At 61.0% G+C, this 16,811-nt stretch overlaps 4 protein-coding genes across 5 annotated transcripts in view; 3 read left to right on the top strand and 1 right to left on the bottom strand.

Annotated features, from left to right (window-relative positions):
* GSDMA (gasdermin A) overlaps nt 1-1,431 on the top strand; it is a 5,235-nt gene extending 3,804 nt beyond the window's left edge. The window contains exon 5 of the mRNA XM_057385290.1: nt 1,208-1,431. Within this exon, the coding sequence (XP_057241273.1) occupies nt 1,208-1,431 (224 nt within the window). The remainder of the gene's footprint in view (nt 1-1,207) is intronic.
* A 107-nt stretch (nt 1,432-1,538) lies between these two features.
* PSMD3 (proteasome 26S subunit, non-ATPase 3) lies at nt 1,539-7,091 on the top strand. Of its 2 annotated transcripts, none has more exons than XM_057385293.1 (12): nt 1,539-1,793; nt 2,584-2,774; nt 3,531-3,668; nt 3,835-3,971; nt 4,057-4,247; nt 4,422-4,525; nt 5,440-5,554; nt 5,764-5,883; nt 5,957-6,060; nt 6,250-6,405; nt 6,505-6,555; nt 6,641-7,091. In XM_057385293.1, exons 1-12 carry the CDS (start codon nt 1,622-1,624, stop codon nt 6,716-6,718), a joined length of 1,557 nt encoding a protein of 518 aa, XP_057241276.1. In that variant the 5' UTR covers nt 1,539-1,621; the 3' UTR covers nt 6,719-7,091. The 2 variants fall into 2 exon arrangements, with proteins under 2 accessions (XP_057241276.1, XP_057241275.1); XM_057385292.1 differs by having other exon boundaries at nt 3,498-3,668.
* Nucleotides 7,092-8,873: 1,782 nt separating this feature from the next.
* On the top strand, nt 8,874-11,611 carry CSF3 (colony stimulating factor 3). Its single transcript, XM_057385294.1, has 5 exons — nt 8,874-9,254; nt 9,678-9,847; nt 10,189-10,296; nt 10,424-10,570; nt 10,715-11,611. The coding sequence occupies exons 1-5, from the start codon at nt 9,239-9,241 to the stop codon at nt 10,883-10,885; spliced, it is 612 nt and encodes a 203-aa protein (XP_057241277.1). The 5' UTR covers nt 8,874-9,238; the 3' UTR covers nt 10,886-11,611.
* A 1,978-nt stretch (nt 11,612-13,589) lies between these two features.
* MED24 (mediator complex subunit 24) overlaps nt 13,590-16,811 on the bottom strand; it is a 19,318-nt gene continuing 16,096 nt past the window's right edge. Inside the window, 6 exon segments of the mRNA XM_057385291.1 lie at nt 13,590-13,895; nt 13,987-14,135; nt 14,244-14,321; nt 15,740-15,839; nt 16,191-16,284; nt 16,495-16,775. Coding sequence (XP_057241274.1) covers nt 13,779-13,895; nt 13,987-14,135; nt 14,244-14,321; nt 15,740-15,839; nt 16,191-16,284; nt 16,495-16,775 — 819 coding nt within the window. The 3' untranslated portion in view covers nt 13,590-13,778.

The following is a 16,811-nucleotide window of genomic DNA, read 5'->3' as shown; positions in this document are numbered from 1 at the left end:
ACAACAGGAATATCCTCAAAGAATCACAGGCCTGGCTGCAGTGATTAAAATGCTTCCTTAAAATTGCTGCCATTTCTGCAATCAGTAATGGCAAAGGGAATGCAAAGGGAAAGGGAAGGCAGAAGGAACGGGAATGCAAATGAAAAGGGGAAATGCAAAAGAAAAGGAAATAGAAATGCAATGGAAACAAAATCCAAAGGTAAATACCAGGAGTCACTCACTTATCTGGTCCCTCTGTGGTTCTGTGAGGACTTCATGAACTGTTGGTGATCATAAGGTGGGGGAACCCCAGAGGTTTCACTGACACCTCCCTGGTYCCAGCACTGCCATTGTCCCTGAGATGCTCGAGGGATTCCGGCAGCACTTTAGAGCAACCATACTCTCATTATCACTTTATAAATAAAGAAGAGCTTCTTGCTAAACTGTGTTCTATAAGTCAATTTCTTAATTTCGTGTGGTTTTGGTCCCACGGYACATCTGACCAGCTTGAGATGCTGTACCAAAAATACAGCATTTACCTCTGGAGRAAAGTCASGGGGTYCCTCAGGCTRTGGTGCYCTGGGAGGTCTGGGGTGCCCAACAYAAGGGGCATCTCTGCCCACCTGGATGGGCACTGATGGCTCCAGGAGCATCTCCAGCACCAGGGGCCAGGCTCTGCCTTGCAGCAGCTATGAGGGGAGCCTGGCTGCAGTCCCAGACCAGACCCCTCACAGAACCTCCAGCTCCAACCCAGCCCCTCACACAACCCCTGGTACAGTCCAGTCCCTCATGTGACCCCAAGCTCCAGCCCCGACCCCAGCCCGGCCCCTCACGGGGCCCTTCACAGGATCCCCCGTCACAGATCGGCCCCTCACAGGGCACTTGTGGGATCTCCGGTCCCAGCCCGGCCCCTCAGGGGACACTTCACGGGATCCCCGGTCCCAGCCCGGCCCCTCACGGGACACTCCATGGGATCCTCCCTCACAGCCCGGCTCCTCACGGGGCCCTTCACAGGATCCCCGGTCCCAGCCCAGTCCCTCACGGGACACTTCATGGAAACCCCCTCACGGGACACTTGCCGGGATCCTCCCTCACAGTCCGGCCCCTCACGGGACACTTCACGGGATCTTCCCTCACAGTCCGGCCCCTCACGGGACACTTCACGGGATCTTCGCTCACAGTCCGGCCCCTCATGGGGTTCTTCACAGGATCCCCGATCTGACCCCAGCCCGTCCTCACAGGACCTCGCGCTTCGCCTCAGCGAAGGTTCGCCCTCGCTTGCGCCCCCAAAAGGCGGGAACAGCTCAGCGCCGGACGGAAACACCCGAAAGAGCTACGGAGATTCCCGAGCGAGCGWGGCGGAAGAAGCCGATCTATGCCGGAACGCTCCGAGAGAGCTCGGCCAAAACTCCCGACGACGAGGCGAAGATCTACGAGCGAAGACGGAAATAACCGAAAGCGCCACGGAACTCCACGAGCGGGAGCGGCGGAAGTCTCCGAACGGCGCTTGGCTCATCCCAAAGCGCGGCGGAACTCCCCGAGCGAGGGCGGAAACGGCCGAGCGGAAGGCGGAAGGAGACGATCGTGTGTGGCTCGGCGTTCGGCTGGTCGCGCCTGGCGGCCCGTTGTGCAGTGTCACGCCATGAAGCAGGACGGCGCGTCCCGCCGCCGCGGCGACAAGGCCAAGGCACCCCCGGAGGGACCCCCGCCCGCTCCCCCCGATGTCGAGATGCATGAGGAGGCGGCGCCGGTGGCCTCCGAGGCGGCCGGGGAGCGGCAGCCGCAGAGGGAGCTGGACGCCATCACGTTGGAGGGTGAGGGGGAGGGTGTTGTTGTGATCGGGGTGTCTGTGGGGATGGGGGGGGCGAACTGGGGGGTCTTGAGGGTTGAGGGGATTTGGGACAGAGGAGGGATGTTGGAGGAAGGGGATTGGGGTTAGTAGGGAGTCTTGGGGGGTTGGAGAGGGGTCAGGGTGGAGATACTTGAGGGAAGGTGGGCGAGGAGCTGGAAAGGAGGGGAATGGGATCAGTGTGGGGAGGGCAGTGGAGGAGACTCTGAGGGAAAAAGAAATGGGAGGTGAGTTTGGGGAGGGGGAGCACTTGGGGGAAGGGGAGTTGGGGGGCGTCGTGTGGGAAAGGGAGAGAGGAGGAGTGGTTTTTTTGCGGGGAAACAATGCGGAGAAGGGGATGGGAGGTGTTCTGTGAGAGAAAGGGAGTTGGGAGTTTGGTTTGGGGCGCAGTCACTCTGAGAGCGGTGGAATCACTGTATGGAAGGGGAGTGGAGCAGCTCTGTGAGGGAAAGTGAAACGGAGRTGTGTTTTGGGGGGACAGGCTGTGAGGGGCAGGGGGCTGCAGACCTGCTGTGGTGGGACCCGTGGGGGTGCAGGGGGTGGCTGGAGCCCTTGGGGAAGAGGGAGAAGACTCTTTGAGGGTCTCCCCAGCTCCCTGCTCCGAGCAGGGACAGTCCTGAGGACAGGTCAGGTACAGGGAACAACACCAAGGCCATGGGTGGAGGGCACGAATGGGCCAAGGGGGCAGCTGTATTTTGCTCCGGGGTGCCCTTGGCAGAGGATTTGGGCTGAGAGGTGTCCTTGTGCCCCCRCAGACATTAAGGAGCACGTGAAGCAGCTGGAGAAGGCGGTGTCGGGGAAGGAGCCGCGCTATGTCCTGCGGGCGCTGCGGGCTCTGCCCTCCACCTCGCGCCGCCTCAACCCCAACGTGCTGCACAAGGCCATCCACGGCTTCTTCACCTCCAACTGCGCTGTCAGGGACTTCCTGCTCGGATTCCTGGAGGAGGTAGGGACTGGAATGGGGAAGGGACAGCTGCCCTCATCTCTGCCCTGCTTTGATCGCACCCCCATCCTGCAGAGCTGTCCCAGCTCAGGGGTTCCAGCACAGGAAGGATGTGGAGCTGTAGGAGGGAGTGCAGAGGAGGCATCAAGTTGATCAGAAGGGTAGAACAGCTCTGCTTTGAGGAAAAACTGAGAGAATTTGGCTTGTTCAGCCTGGAGAAGATTTAGAGTAGAACTCCTAGTATCTGAAGGAGCAGCAGAAAAAGTGGAGAGGGACTGTTTGCAAGGGCTTGGAGGGACAGGACATGGGGAAGTCATGGGGAAGGCTTCCCACTGAAAGAGGACAGGATTAAATTCGGATGAAATTTTTCCCTGTGAGGGCAGTGGAGCACTGGAATGAATTTCCCAGAGAAGCTGTGGCTGCCCTGTCCCCAGAAGTGTCCAAGGCCAGTCTAGACGGGGCTTGGAACAACCTGCCCTAGTGGAAGGTGTCCCTGTCCATGGCTGTGGGTGGAACTGGAAGAACTTTAAGGTCCCTCCAACCCAAAAAAGTCTGGGATTCCACGATTCTTTCCCTCTCCAGGGAGCCTCTGGAGTAGGGCAGTGGGGTTTGGGGACACTGGAGAGGAGCATTCCCTCTGCTCAGACACAACGTGTGAGCAGGGACAGCTCCCTGCAGTCCTGGGCTGGCGCCTTTCACACCTGTAGCAGAGTTGTTTTCACACAGGAACAGGGATCCAGAATTTCTCTCTCCCCTCAGTCCATGGACACAGAAGCTGAGCTGCAGTTCCGCCCACGGACAGGAAAAGCAGCCTCAGCTCCTCTTCTGCCAGAGGTGGAGACCTACCTGCAGCTGCTGCTCGTCATCTACCTGATGAACAGCAAAAGATACCCCGAGGTAAGACCCCCAAGGTGCCCCTGCAGCATTGCTGCACCCCAGGGATCCCTTGGCACTGCTCTGCTCTGTCCCCAGCTGCCACCCCAGGCTCAGCCCCACAGCCCAGGTGGTCTCTGCCCCTCCTGGGATCAATCCCCCTGCTCTGACCTCCCTTCCCCTCCTGCAGGCACAGAAAGTGTCCGATGATCTGATGCAGAAGATCAGCTCCCAGAACCGCCGCGCCCTGGACCTGGTGGTGGCCAAGTGTTACTATTACCACTCCCGGATCTACGAATTCCTGAACAAACTCGACGTGGTCCGGAGGTGGGATGGGTCCTGCAGGGGGGAGTGTCTCTAAATTTCACAGCCTGTTTGCTCCCTCCTCCCTGACTCCTTGTCCCACCTGCAGCTTCCTGCACGCCCGGCTCCGCACAGCCACGCTGCGCCACGACGCYGACGGCCAGGCCACGCTCCTGAACCTTCTCCTGAGGAATTATCTCCACTACAACCTCTACGACCAGGCTGAGAAGCTYGTCTCCAAGTCTGTGTTCCCCGAGCAGGCCAACAACAACGAGTGGGCTCGGTATCTGTACTACACAGGTGAGGGGGGCTCAGTGCCCACCCTGGCTCCTGACACCCCACACCGAGCGGTTCCTCAGAGAACCCCTTTGAGCAGCTGCAGGTGGGGCTTCCAGGCAGGATTTGGAGCCCCATCCRTGTAGGTGGGGTTGGATTCACTGGGTGGCTTTCCCCACCCGCCCCGTGTGGGCGCAGGGCGGATCAAGGCAATCCAGCTGGAGTACTCGGAGGCGCGGAGGACCATGACCAACGCCCTGCGCAAGGCCCCGCAGCACACGGCCGTCGGCTTCAAGCAGACGGTGAGTGGGGAGGGGACAGGACCCCTTGAGTTGGGATCTGAGACCCTCAGGGATGGGATCTCACAGGGGTTGGATGATGGCCTTCAAGCAGATGGTGAGTGGGGAGGGGACAGGACCTCTCGAGTTGGGATCTGAGACCCTCAGGGTTGAGATCTCACAGGGGTTGGATGATGGCCTTCAAGCAGTGAGTGGGGAGGGGACAGGACCCCCAGGGTGGGGTTTGAGACCCTCAGGGTTGAGATCTCACAGGGGTTGGATGATGGCCTTCAAGCAGACGGTGAGTGGGGAGGGGGCAGGACCCTCTCAGGGTGGGGTCTGAGACCCTCAGGGATGGGATCTCACAGGGGTTGGATGTGGGAGCTTCTGGGATGTGAGACTCCATGGAGTTGGGATGAGGCTTTACGGTTTTTGGGACCTCCTGGGGTGTCAGACCCCATGCAGTTGGGTTTGAGACTTCCCAGTTTGGGACCTCCTGGAGTGTCAGATCCTGTGGAGTTGGGTTTGAGACTTCCCAGTTTTGGGACCTCCTGGGGTGTCAGGCCCCATGGAGTCAGGTTCTGTGGGATTTGAGACTTCTCGGGGTCAGGTTCAGGGCATCCCCTCAGTGTTGGGCTCCACAGGGTCAATTCTGGGACCTCCTAGGCTTGGCACCTTCCATGAGGAGATCTGGGATCTCCCAGGTTTGGTGTCCCTGGGGAGAGGTGTTGGGCCCTGCAGGGAGGTGCAGGACCTCAGATTAGGAACTTGGCAGGGACAAATCTGGGACCTTCCACAGGGACAGGAATAGATTTGGGATCTCCTGGGGTCTTGTGCCCCACAGGGATGGGCGCAGGACCTCTGGGGTGTTGGGCCCCTGAGGGACAGGAGTGGTTTGGTCCCCACAAGGACTCACTCAGGGTCTCGCTCTGCCCCAGGTGCACAAGCTGCTCATCGTGGTGGAGCTGCTCCTCGGGGAGATCCCGGACAGGCTCCAGTTCCGGCAGCCTTCCCTCAAGCGCTCGCTCATGCCCTACTTCCTGCTGACCCAGGGTACGGCCGCCTGCCCCCGCCTGTCCYTGTCCCTGCTGCAACGTCAGAGAATCATTTCCTCAATGGGAAGTGGGGAGTTCTCTTCTGTCCCCTTGATGGCACTTGGATGCAGGTGGCAGTTGGGAAGGAGGAGGAGGAGGAAGTCAGCCAGCCCTGACTCGCTTTCCTCAGCCTTTCTCCTTCCCCTGTGCCCACCTTCTTCYCTCCAGCTGTCAGGACGGGGAACCTGGCCAAGTTCAACCAAGTCCTTGACCAGTTTGGGGACAAGTTCCAGGCTGACGGCACCTACACCCTGATCATTCGGCTGAGGCACAACGTCATCAAGACAGGTAGGAGGGTGTTTGGGGTCCCCCCTGGCTGGGCAGGGCTGGGGGGCTGCATCCTCTTCCCTTCTCCCCGCAGGTGTCCGCATGATCAGCCTCTCCTACTCCCGCATCTCCCTGGCTGACATCGCGCAGAAGCTGCAGCTGGACAGCCCTGAGGATGCAGAGTTCATCGTTGCCAAGGTATGGGCACAGGGAGTCCCATCCCTCTGGGGTCCTGGGGTTCCCACAGCCCGCCCCGTCCCTGCAGCGCCCCTGGGTTGGGGTTGAGGCTCCTCCAGGGGACACTCRGGGCGCCACATCCCCGCTCTGTGCGCCGTGTCCCGAGCCCACGGGGACACCCCGTGCCCTGCCCCGTGCCTGGGCTCACAGGCCATCCGGGACGGCGTGATCGAGGCCAGCATCAACCACGAGAAGGGCTACGTGCAGTCCAAGGAGATGATCGACATCTACTCCACACGGGAGCCCCAGCTGGCCTTCCACCAACGCATCTCCTTCTGCCTTGACATCCACAACATGTCTGTGAAGGTGAGCACACTGTGTCCCCAGCTCCCTGGGGGGACAGCAGGACACAGCTCAGGGCTGCTTCAGCTCTGAGCTCACCTTCCTCCTCCTCTTTYTCTCCAGGCCATGAGATTCCCACCCAAATCGTACAACAAGGACTTGGAATCTGCAGAGGTGAGATCTCACCAGGGTCTCTGCAGTCATGGGAAGGATGTGGCTCTGTCCCCACCTGCCACCAACCTSGGCCTTTGCCTTCCAGGAGCGCCGGGAGCGTGAGCAGCAGGACCTGGAGTTTGCCAAGGAGATGGCAGAGGACGATGATGACGGTTTTCCGTGACCCTGGGCCCTGGCTGTATTTTTTTTTATTTGTCCCTTGGACAGATGGTGGCTGAGCAGGGCCCTCCGTCCCCCCCAGACCCCCCTTTTATAAATCCCTGCATGTCTGTACTGTGGGAGGGGACACGGGGGGTTCCCTGGGCCCGCACCCTCCGACCACTCACACCCGTGGTGGGATCCCCCTCCCCAAAAAACATCCTTAAAAGGATCCCTGTGGTGACATCGGAGCCGAGGCCGGGGGGGCTGTGAGGGGAACGGGGCTGGAGGGGGCAGGAGTGGGGTCTCCACTGATGYCCCACCAGCTCCTACTACAGCAATGGGGTCAAACTTTGTTAAACTTCAATTATGACTTTTAAAATAAAAGATGGAAAAACACCAGCCTGGATGGCTCCTGCCATGGATTTGTTGGGATTGGGGAGGGGGCAGGGGGCTGGTTTGGGGTCTCTGCTCCTTCCATGGGGCTGGGCACCAGAGATGGGACTGGATTTAGGCCATCCTGGGGGACTGGAGCTTTGTCCCAGGAGGATTCCGTTGGGAAAGGCATAGGACTAGGCTCAGGCCCCACTGTGCTCCACAGCATCATCCCTGGGGTGATGGGGACGGGACACGCAGCCGCTCCGGGTGGGTCCTGTCAGCATCGGGGATGAGTTCTCTGAGAAAATCTGGGAATCTCCCAGTGCTGCAGGTCAAGTGTGGGGCTGCCCCAGCCCGTTCCCACTCTAGGGGAGAGCAGGGACGGCAAGAACCCAGCCAAGGGGACTGGGACTGGCCCTGGGGACACTGGGACACGCTGGCAGAGGTCAGGAAGGGGCCGAGAGTGCCCGGGATGGGCCCCATGAGGAGGAAGGGTGACCACGAGGCCGAAACGAACGGGTGGATGCCAGGGACAGTCCCTGGACAGAGCAGCTCCAGCCCCACAGGAGAGGGGGGGTTTGGAGGGGCAGCTCCACCCTCCACCCCCCAACACCCACTGAGTTTCGGATCTGAAACCACTTCCTTCCTTGGAAAGCTGCGGGGGCTTTGGGCGCTGATTCAGCCCCCCACACCCCCATCACAATTCCTGAAAGTACCATCCTGCTGAGAGGGCAGATCCACCCTGGGTGCTCAGACTGAGGGGGCCATGCTGAGCCCCCCAACAGCCACCGGCTCTCCTTGGCTCCCAGGCAGAGCTGACGGGGCTGTTTCTCCCAAAAATCCTGTGAACAGTCCCTACTGCCAAGGTCCTCCCACACATGCATAGGGCAGAACTCTTGGTGCTGCCGGGTTTGAAGGGAGATCAGCAGCAGGTTCAGAGTTAACACCAGCCTGTGCCAGGAGGGCTCTGCTTGGAATTCATGGGAGTTCAGCTGAGGGCAGGAACTTCCAGGATTTCCAACCTCTGGGACTGGTGCTGTGGCTGTACCCCACAAACTGTACCCCACAAATTATCCCACTGAGTGTGTGGCTCATCCCAGTGCCTGCAGATATGGGSTTCCCTGTCCCCATCCCTGTCCCCATMCCTTCCCAACGACCCAGSCAGGGGTCAGTGGTGCCGAACGAGCCCTCCCAGCCCAACGCTGCCCCGGGGTCACCCTGCCCGGGGCTGTGAGAGGAGTGAGTGCCTCCCGTGCCCCGAACAGCCCGTGCCGGGCAGGAGCCGGCCCAGCTGGCACCGGCCCAGCAGATCCTGGAAGGACTTGCGGGAACCRGCACGAGCCAAAATTCCCACGTCAGTGCAACGGGGCCAGGAGCAGCTGCCCTGTGCCAAGGGCTGCCCTGGAAAYCTCTTCCCTGAAGGGGCAGAGAAAGGATTGACCAATTGACCCCTCGCGGGTGGGGTCAGCCCAATGTGGCCGGAGCTCAGTGCTGCACATGGGGACATTGGGTGGGCACAACACAGCCGGACAGGATCTGGTCCTGTGGTGCCATCTCGGGGAGCCACAGCCCTGGACTGGGGCACACCTTGGCCACCTCCAGCTGGTGCCACCGCCGTGAAGGTCACACCAGCTGTGATGCCAGGGCGAGGGTCTCAGGCAGCTGACAGGGTGGTGGGCACTGGGATAACCACGGAGTGACAGCGGCAGCGAGAAGCCACCATCCCCTTGCCCAGTCACCTGAGAGTGACACTGTGGCTGACCCTGCGAGTGACCCCGCGCATGACCCCGCTGTGCTGGCCACTGGCCCACCTGGCCAGTGCAGTGGGAGCCCTGCGGGCAGGTTAATAAGTCACCAGGGCACCACCTGCCCCGTCCCGGTGGCCGCCTCAGTGTCCGGGCTCCGCCGGGCGCCTGCGGCCGCACCGAGGGGCACCRCTGCCCACCGGTCCCGGGAAAGCCCCGTGGCGTGGTCGCGGCTGAGCCCCGGTTCCCGGGATTTGCATGCTGTGATTAAGGCAGTGAAGCAATCGCACTGTTGCCTCATCGGTGAGAATCCCCGAGGCCCGAGCGCTATAAATGCCCCGATCGATGAGCAGAGCCGGGCAGGAGCGAGMGGAGCCGGGCCGGGCTGGGCAGAGGAGGAAACGCCGAGCCGGGCATTCACCATGTGCTTCCTCACCCGTGAGTACCCAGCACCCGCTGCAGCACCCCCATCTCCCGCTGCTCCCACTGCGCCCAGACCACCSCTAAACCCCGCTTTGTCCATGGGACCGGCTGCCCCCATAGCACCCGCTGTCCCCACTACAGACCACCTACCCTGCCAGCAGCACCCCCTGTCCCCATTACACCCAGCACACCCATAAACCCACCCTACTGTAGCACCTGCTGCACCCACACACCCAGAGCCCCCTGCTGCTGCCCCCTGCACCGGCGGGACACAGGGAACACCGCTCCCTCTCCCTTTTTGGGGTCTCTGCCCCTTCCCCAAGCCACGCTGCTGCTGCCATCATCCCAGGGTGGTTGTTCTGGTTGCTGAGCCCATCCTGGGCGTGGGGTCGGGGCTCTCCGGGGTGTCCGGTGGGTGCTGAGCCGCTGTCCCCGCAGGTGGGCTGGCGCTGCTGCTGGGGGTGCTGCTGTGGGCGCCGTGGAGAACTCTGCACGGGGCACCGCTCGCCGAGCTCTCGGGGGACCAGGACTTCCAGCTCTTCCTGCAGAGGAACCTCGAGTTCACCCGCAAGATCCTCGGGGATGTGRCCGCGCTGCAGCGCGTGGTGGTGAGTCCCACATCAGCTGCTGCTGCTGATATCCTTTATCCCCAGATAAAGGGACCTTCCCCTCCCTGGCCTTATCGGCACCGCAGGGCCAGGAGCCAGCGGTGTCCCCTGCACTGCCCAAGGCTCAGCCCTGGGGTGTTGGGGCACCCACCGCAGACACGTGGTGACCTTCCTGGGCACACACTCGCCAGGGCAGCCACACCTCCACCCCATTGCACCGGGTCCTCTCCATCCCCTCCTTCCTCCTGTCTGGGCTGCAGATGGTCCCCCAGCCCAGGGATGGGGTGCTGTGGGGTGCTGGTGTCCTCTGGCTGTCCTGACCCTGTCCCCTTTGCCTACAGTGTGACACTTTCCAGCTGTGCAAGGAGGAYGAGCTGCAGCTGGTGCGGCAGGACCTGGACATCGCACAGGTGCCCYTGGAGCAGTGCCACAGGCGCACCTTCCAGCCGGTGAGTGCGGGCAGCCTACCCCTGCCACGAGCTGGTCAGCTCTGTCCCAGCCCCGAGCACCCCAAAACTCCCTGTCCTGATGGCCAGACCATGCCCAGCCCAGCTGACCACACCATGCCCACCACAGGAGACCTGCTTCAACCAGATCCGCGCTGGGCTCCGCGCCTACCACGGCTCCCTGGCCACCATCCAGAACTTGCTGCCCGGGCACGCTGGGCTGGTGGAGACCCTGCAGCTGGACATGGCCAATCTGTCCTCCAACATCCAGCAGCAGGTGAGGGGACAAAGGGGGACTTTGTGGGGACAGGTGGGTAAAGCAGGTGCTGCACGGTGAAGGATGGGTGGGCACGGTGGGGGCTGCAGCMCCGGGAAGGGGACACATCAGGGAGCTGATTCCGCTGCCTCTGCCCGGCTGCAGATGGAGGATCTGGGTCTGGCCACGGTGACRTACCCCAGCGAGAACCAGGACCCCCTCCCCACCTTCTCCTCCCATTTCCACCACCAAGTCGGCGGCTTCTTCATCCTGGCCAACTTCCAGCGGTTCCTGGAGACGGCATACCGGGCGCTGCGGCACCTCGCCAACCTCTGACCYCTGTTCGTGGATGTCCCGCCCGAGGGACATCCCGGGAGCGCCCCGTTTTCTGCTTATTTAATATTTATGGCTATTTAATATTTATCTGTCTGGCCCCGGGCAGGTGCCAGGGGACCCCGCTGTGGATCCGTGCACAGGTACCTGTGCAGCATCACCCTTGTTTAATATTTAAACACAAGCGTATCTCTGCTACGAGGTTCTGGAGCTGGGCTGAGCCCCCGCAGCTGCTGCTGGCACCGCCTGTGCCTCAGTTTCCCCACGCTGCTGGGGCTGCTGCAGTATCCCACGGGAAATCGCCTTCATCTGAGGATGAGGATGCTCCAGAGCAGCATCTCCCTGTCCAGGCTGCAGCCTGCAGGGACACATCTGATGGGTGTTATTTCTAGTAATTAATATTTATTAGCCATTAGGGAGGGGAGGGAGGATGGMATGCAGCAGTCTCACCAGGATGAGGCTTTTCCAGGGTGCCCCAACACTTTGGGGAGCTGTATCTCTGCTCTGTACCCCCTTCCCTGCTAMACTCGGAGCACTTATTGCAGTTTAATTTATTTGTGCCCATCCCTGRCCGGAAAGAGCCACTTGGACACGGTCCCATCCTCCTGAGCCTGACGCAGCCCCGGTCCCGTGGCTGTGTGGGAGCTCCAGGCGTGGGGGGTTTTGTACTGTATTTATTGCTGCAGCTGGGTGAGCCCCGAGAAACACCCGCTCTCTTTTTTTTTTCTATGTGATAAAAATGGAAATAAAACTCTATTTTTGCACTCTCTTTCTGTTCCGCTGTCTCCTGCCTGCGTGGGAGGGATGCAGAGTGGCCGGGGCGTGGGGATGTGGGGACAGAGACACGGGGGACGAGGGAATGGGATTTTGGGGGCAGGCTGTGGCTGCTGGTGTGGGCTCAGAAAGATGAAATGCAGCCCCCCAGTGCCCCCACCCCACAGCCTGAGCCCCTCCCCGAGGGCTGGGAAGCACCGTGGGACGGCCACTTCCTCCCATGCTTGGGCAAGAGCCGATTCCTAGAAAGCTCCGGAAGCCGCCCGTGCTTGCAGCGCCCGCTGAGGGCACAGGAACCACGCCTGGAGCTGCTTTGTGGGCTGATGCTGGGGCTGGTGGCACTGCGGGTGCCCAGCCACCCTTGCGCTGCTGCTGTCACACCGGGAATCTGTGCCACAGCTGCCCAGGGACGTGCCCAGAGCCCTCCCCGAGCTGCCATGGGGCGAGGAAGCTTTCAGCAGAGTGGATGGGAAAAGGGGGCAGCCCCCCATGTGGCTGAGCGATATCAGGAGACCSCTGGGCATCTCCCCTGCCCCAGAAAGCCCCTAAAGGCACCCCCAGCGGGTGTTTGCCCAGCCCGGGCTGTCCCAGCTCCACCAGCCCCATTTCCTGCCACTGGGCCCACGCTGACATCCCATGACCTCCAGCATCCCTCGCCACACTCATCCCGGCCCCGCAGAGACAGAGCCCGGTGCTRGGGGGTGCCAGGGATCCCAGTTCCTGCCTCCCCCCAAATTCCCAGCCCTGGGCAGGGGCTGGCACAGACTGGAGCCCCTCAGAAGGAAGCAGCTCCCTCCTCCTGCCCCGCCTCATGGGTGCTTACAGAAAACCCCTCTGTCCTGCTCCAGCCCCTTCCTGTAAGGGGCAGCGCCAGTGCCAACGCCAGGCAYGGGGCTGCCTTGGCAAATATTGACAGAGCCGGGAAGGCCACGAGCGCCAGATCCTGCTCTTTGCTCCGGGCTAACGGTAAAGAGCCTCCCCTGGGCCAGCAGAGGTGCCCGGGAGGGTCGGTGCCAGCTCAGGGTGGGACTCACGCCGTTGTCCGGCCCGGTGAGGCCATTGCAGCCCATCCCGGTGCTCTGTTACCCGCCCCAGCCAGCCCTGGACTGAGCCCACGGGGAAAGGGAGGATGCTCTGCCCGTGAAGGAACAGCAACACCCACAACTCCCGCAGGCACATCGGGCTCTCCTTCCAGCAGAGCCCCGGAGCTGAGCTCATGTCGGGATCAGACGGGGTCAGCCCAGCCCTGAGGCACCGTCCCGCTGCCTCTTCCACTGACCCAACGCCTGCAGCACTGCTCCAGGATCCCCCTGTGCCCCATCTCCCTTCGGAGCCTCCCAAAATAGGGCTGGGAACCCCACTGGTGCCCRGGAGTGGGCTCAGAGTCACAGCACCCTGAGGGAAGGGCTGGTGCCCGCTGGCCCCGCTTTCCCCTTTGTTGTGAGTCAACAGCAGTGGAAGGGGCAGAGGTGCAGCTGCCCTGGCCCTGCCACCCCCTCGGGGACAGGGATTTGTGACAGCTCCGGGAGGAATTCACTGCTGCAGCAGTGTGGGGACAATCCCGGGGGAGCCTGTCCCAGCAGGAGGCCACAGTTACTCACCTCGGACTGAACTCACAGAGGAATTCCTAAAAGAACTCACTCTCACGGGGGGAATTCCTACAAGAACTCACGCTCACGTGGCAGAATTCCCAACAAGACCCCGCTTGTGGCTGCCAGCGCAGCAGGGAAGCATCCCTGCCCCACCCAGCACAATGCCTGCTCACGGTGAAAGCACCACGGGCAGCCCACCACCCACTCTGAGGTCCAGGAAAAGGATATTGCCCCCCTGTCCAGCACAGGGTTTGGCCACTGACCGGAATCGAGGGGTTTTGGGAAGCCCCAGGACCCCAAATGTAGATGAGGCAAAAGCTGGTTGTACAAAAAGATTGATTTATAGAATAAAAAAAAAGTAGGGGGCGTCTCAGTCTCAAAGGTGCCATGAAGCACAGCAGGGGGATGGCTCTGCGTGGTGAGGGAGCAGCCCCCCAGGAGCTGCAGTGACAGAGGCCATCCCAGGCCTCCAGGCTGTCAGGGAGATCCATGGGATCCTCAGGGATCGCTCTTGGCTGGAGCAGCCCCGGTCACAGCGCAGCGATGGCCTTGGCGGCGACACGGCGGCCCAGGGGCAGGCTGAGGTCAGTGATGGCCAGCACGATTTTGGGACTGGACATGGTGGACACCTTCACCAGCTCTGAAACCTGCCCAGGGACAGAGGAGAAGCGCAGGTGAGTGTCACCAGCACCCTGTGAGTCAGCACAGGGACAGGGGTGTCACAGCTGCTGGACCCACCATGGTGAAGGGCATGAACTGGAGGATGCTGCCACGGCTGCCCTGCTCCAGGCACTCCACACACTCCTCCATGAACCACTGCACAAACTGGGTGTGGGAGCCGGCTGTCTTGGCCCCCAGGATGGACGAGATGAGCAGGAAGAGGTTTGCTGTGGAAACCCAGAGAGATCAACAGTCAGGGAGACTGGGGGTGGCCCAAACTTCYCCCTGGTGTCCCAATGGTTGGATGTGACCCCACAGACCCGTCCCCACTTTACCCAGCACTCGGTTCAGCGGGTCCCGCATGCTGACGGTGTGGAGCTGGGAGGCAGAGAGTGAGCTGCTCATGGAGCGATCTGTRGGCAGGAGCAGAGAGTCAGGAACAGCCTCATGGCCCCCTTGRCCGAGCCAATGTGCCCACCCCCAGCCAGCTCTGGCCACTCGAGCTCCTGAAGACACTTTATCATGAATGACCCCGTGGAGCAGCAGAGGTTTAGACCCCCTGTACCACGACAGTCTGCACCCCTGAGGTACCCCTGCACAGATGCAGCACAGATGGTTTGTGCCCCGTCCCTGTCCCCTCTGCCAGCCCACAGGGAGCCTGGGCAGGKTCCCCACGCCGCTCTCGGTGTCACGATCAGGAGCGGAGGAGAACGGCAGCGACACACACGTTACACATCCTGTGCATAGGCCAGATGTTCAACAGCTGCACAGCAGCTCTCCCATCTCACTGTCAGGGTGCAATCCAGCTATCAGAGCTGAGGCACGTCCAAATCTAGCAGCAAATCCTGGGACAGACCATGGGGATCGAGCTGACCCCAGCTGTGAAGCGCTGCCGGGCGCTCCTGTGGGAAGAACTGGGTCAGCTCTGCTCTGATGGGATGGGAATACCCTCAGGAAGGCTCTTGTGCACACCCCAAGGATCCACAGCTCCTGCCCAAATCTGCAGACYGTGGATGGATCCACCTTGTGCTGCTCTGAGGATGCTCACCAAAAAAAGAAAAGCCCTCCCACACTTTTCTCATGGAATCACATGAGTTACATGGCAGCTGCAGGAAGAGGCATTTCCACATCGCTGCAGCAAATAGCCCAGAAAAGTCCTGAATGTCGCTGGGAAGAGGTGGGACTGCCTCAGGAGGTAAAAAAAGATAAGTGAAATAAAGGGAAAAGCCGGTATTTCGACAGTAATGAAACCAACTGAAACCGAAGGTCAATGGATGTGTCGAAAACTAATATATAGAGTAATTTGGGATAAGGAAAGAAAAAAGGACCTGGAAATGTCCTGACTCACTGCACAGGAGTGTGGACAACGCATGTGGGCAGGATATGGACCCCCCGGCAGGTCCTGCCCGAGCTGTCGCAACCTGTGACACTGCAGGGACACGGATGTGACCAAGGGGCTCATCTGCTCTGCTCCAGCCTTGTTAACAGCAGTGGAATGTCAGGATTTGGCCCCAGGAATGCCACCTCTATGTGGGGTGGCTGGAGGGACACAAAGCCCCCACGAGCCCCTCGGGTGTGAGGTGCTGGGCTGGGTGGCACTGGCACAAAGGGAAAGTGCCACCTCACCCTTTTAAGTTGTTCTGATCAGAAACACGAAGATTTTGGCCTTCCCCAAGTGCAAAACCTCCTGCATAACTCAAAAAACACTTGAGAGCTCTAAATCCTCACCCGGCCGGTTTGGGAACAGAAAGGATTTTGTGCAAATACACATTTCACACCCAAAAGAGACAGCGAGGCAGGGGAGCCATCCCCCCTCCCCTCCTGCACTTACTGGGGCTGGAGAGGATGTTGGAATCCTCTTCATTGGAGCTCAGCAGCCGCATGAGCTTGGAGGGCTGTGTGTCATCCAGCGGGAACAGGCTGATGTAATCCTGGGGGAAAAAGGGGGTCAGCCCCACCATCCCCTCACTGAGGGGGTCCTGGCCTCCCCTGAGTGGGGCTGTGACCCACCCTGGGCTCTGCACAGCCCCACAGCCCAGGATCTGATCTCTGTTCACCCAGAGCRTCCCAGCCTGGGCTGGACACATGCTGCACCCACCCGTTACAGCCCCTTGCCCAGAAAAGAGAAAGGAGAATCCTGAATTTTAAGGCTGGAAAGCCTYAGAGAGCCCAGAGAAGATGGGCAGGGAGTCTGGCTTCACCCACCCACCCTCACTTCACCCAACCACTGCTGCTTTGGGCACAGAGAGCCCCCAGCCAAACCCTGCTCTGCCCAGACACACCTCAATGTCCTCCCGGTGCCTCTTCCTCTGCCGGGCTGAGGCTTGGCCCTTGTTGTGGGAGGAGTAGGAGCTCAGGGCACACCACACGGACAGCCTGGGGACAGAGCAGGGACATGGCCAGATGCTGCCAGCCCACCTGACAGTGGGGTGTGGGACACTGCAGGTGCCTCCTCAGAGGGGGAATGGGGACTAAAGTGGGAACTGTTGGCTCTGCTGAAGGCAAAGTGGGATTTGGGCAGCTGGACCCTCAGCCCAGCACAGACCACTCTCTGAGGAGACAGTCCCTGTGGGTCTGGGGTCTTACTTGGCCAGGGCCTTCCCGGGGGGGTCCATGAGGGTGTGCCACTTGGAGGAGTCCGTCAGCAGGTTGGGCAGGATGTGGCCCAGCAGGGTCAGTGTCAGCTGCTGCATGTCCAGGCAGAAGATGGCGTAGAGCAGCTCCACAGCCCTCAGGGTGTGCTCCTTGCGCGTCTCCTTCAGCAGCTCCTGCGGGGTGGAGGGCAGGGAGGAGGGGGCACGGGCAGGGCTGGGGGTGCCCCACTCTTTTCCAGCACCCATAACTGTCCCAGTACCCAGCCCTGCTGCCTTCCAGTGCCAGAACTGTCCCAGCACCCAGCCCTG

This window comes from Malurus melanocephalus, unplaced genomic scaffold (assembly GCF_030028575.1).
Source record: "Malurus melanocephalus ecotype Western Australia unplaced genomic scaffold, MMel_1.1 scaffold_806, whole genome shotgun sequence".
Classification (NCBI taxonomy): domain Eukaryota; kingdom Metazoa; phylum Chordata; class Aves; order Passeriformes; family Maluridae; genus Malurus; species Malurus melanocephalus.
Note: the sequence above shows the minus strand (reverse complement) of the source record. Positions and strands in the feature narration are given on the sequence as shown.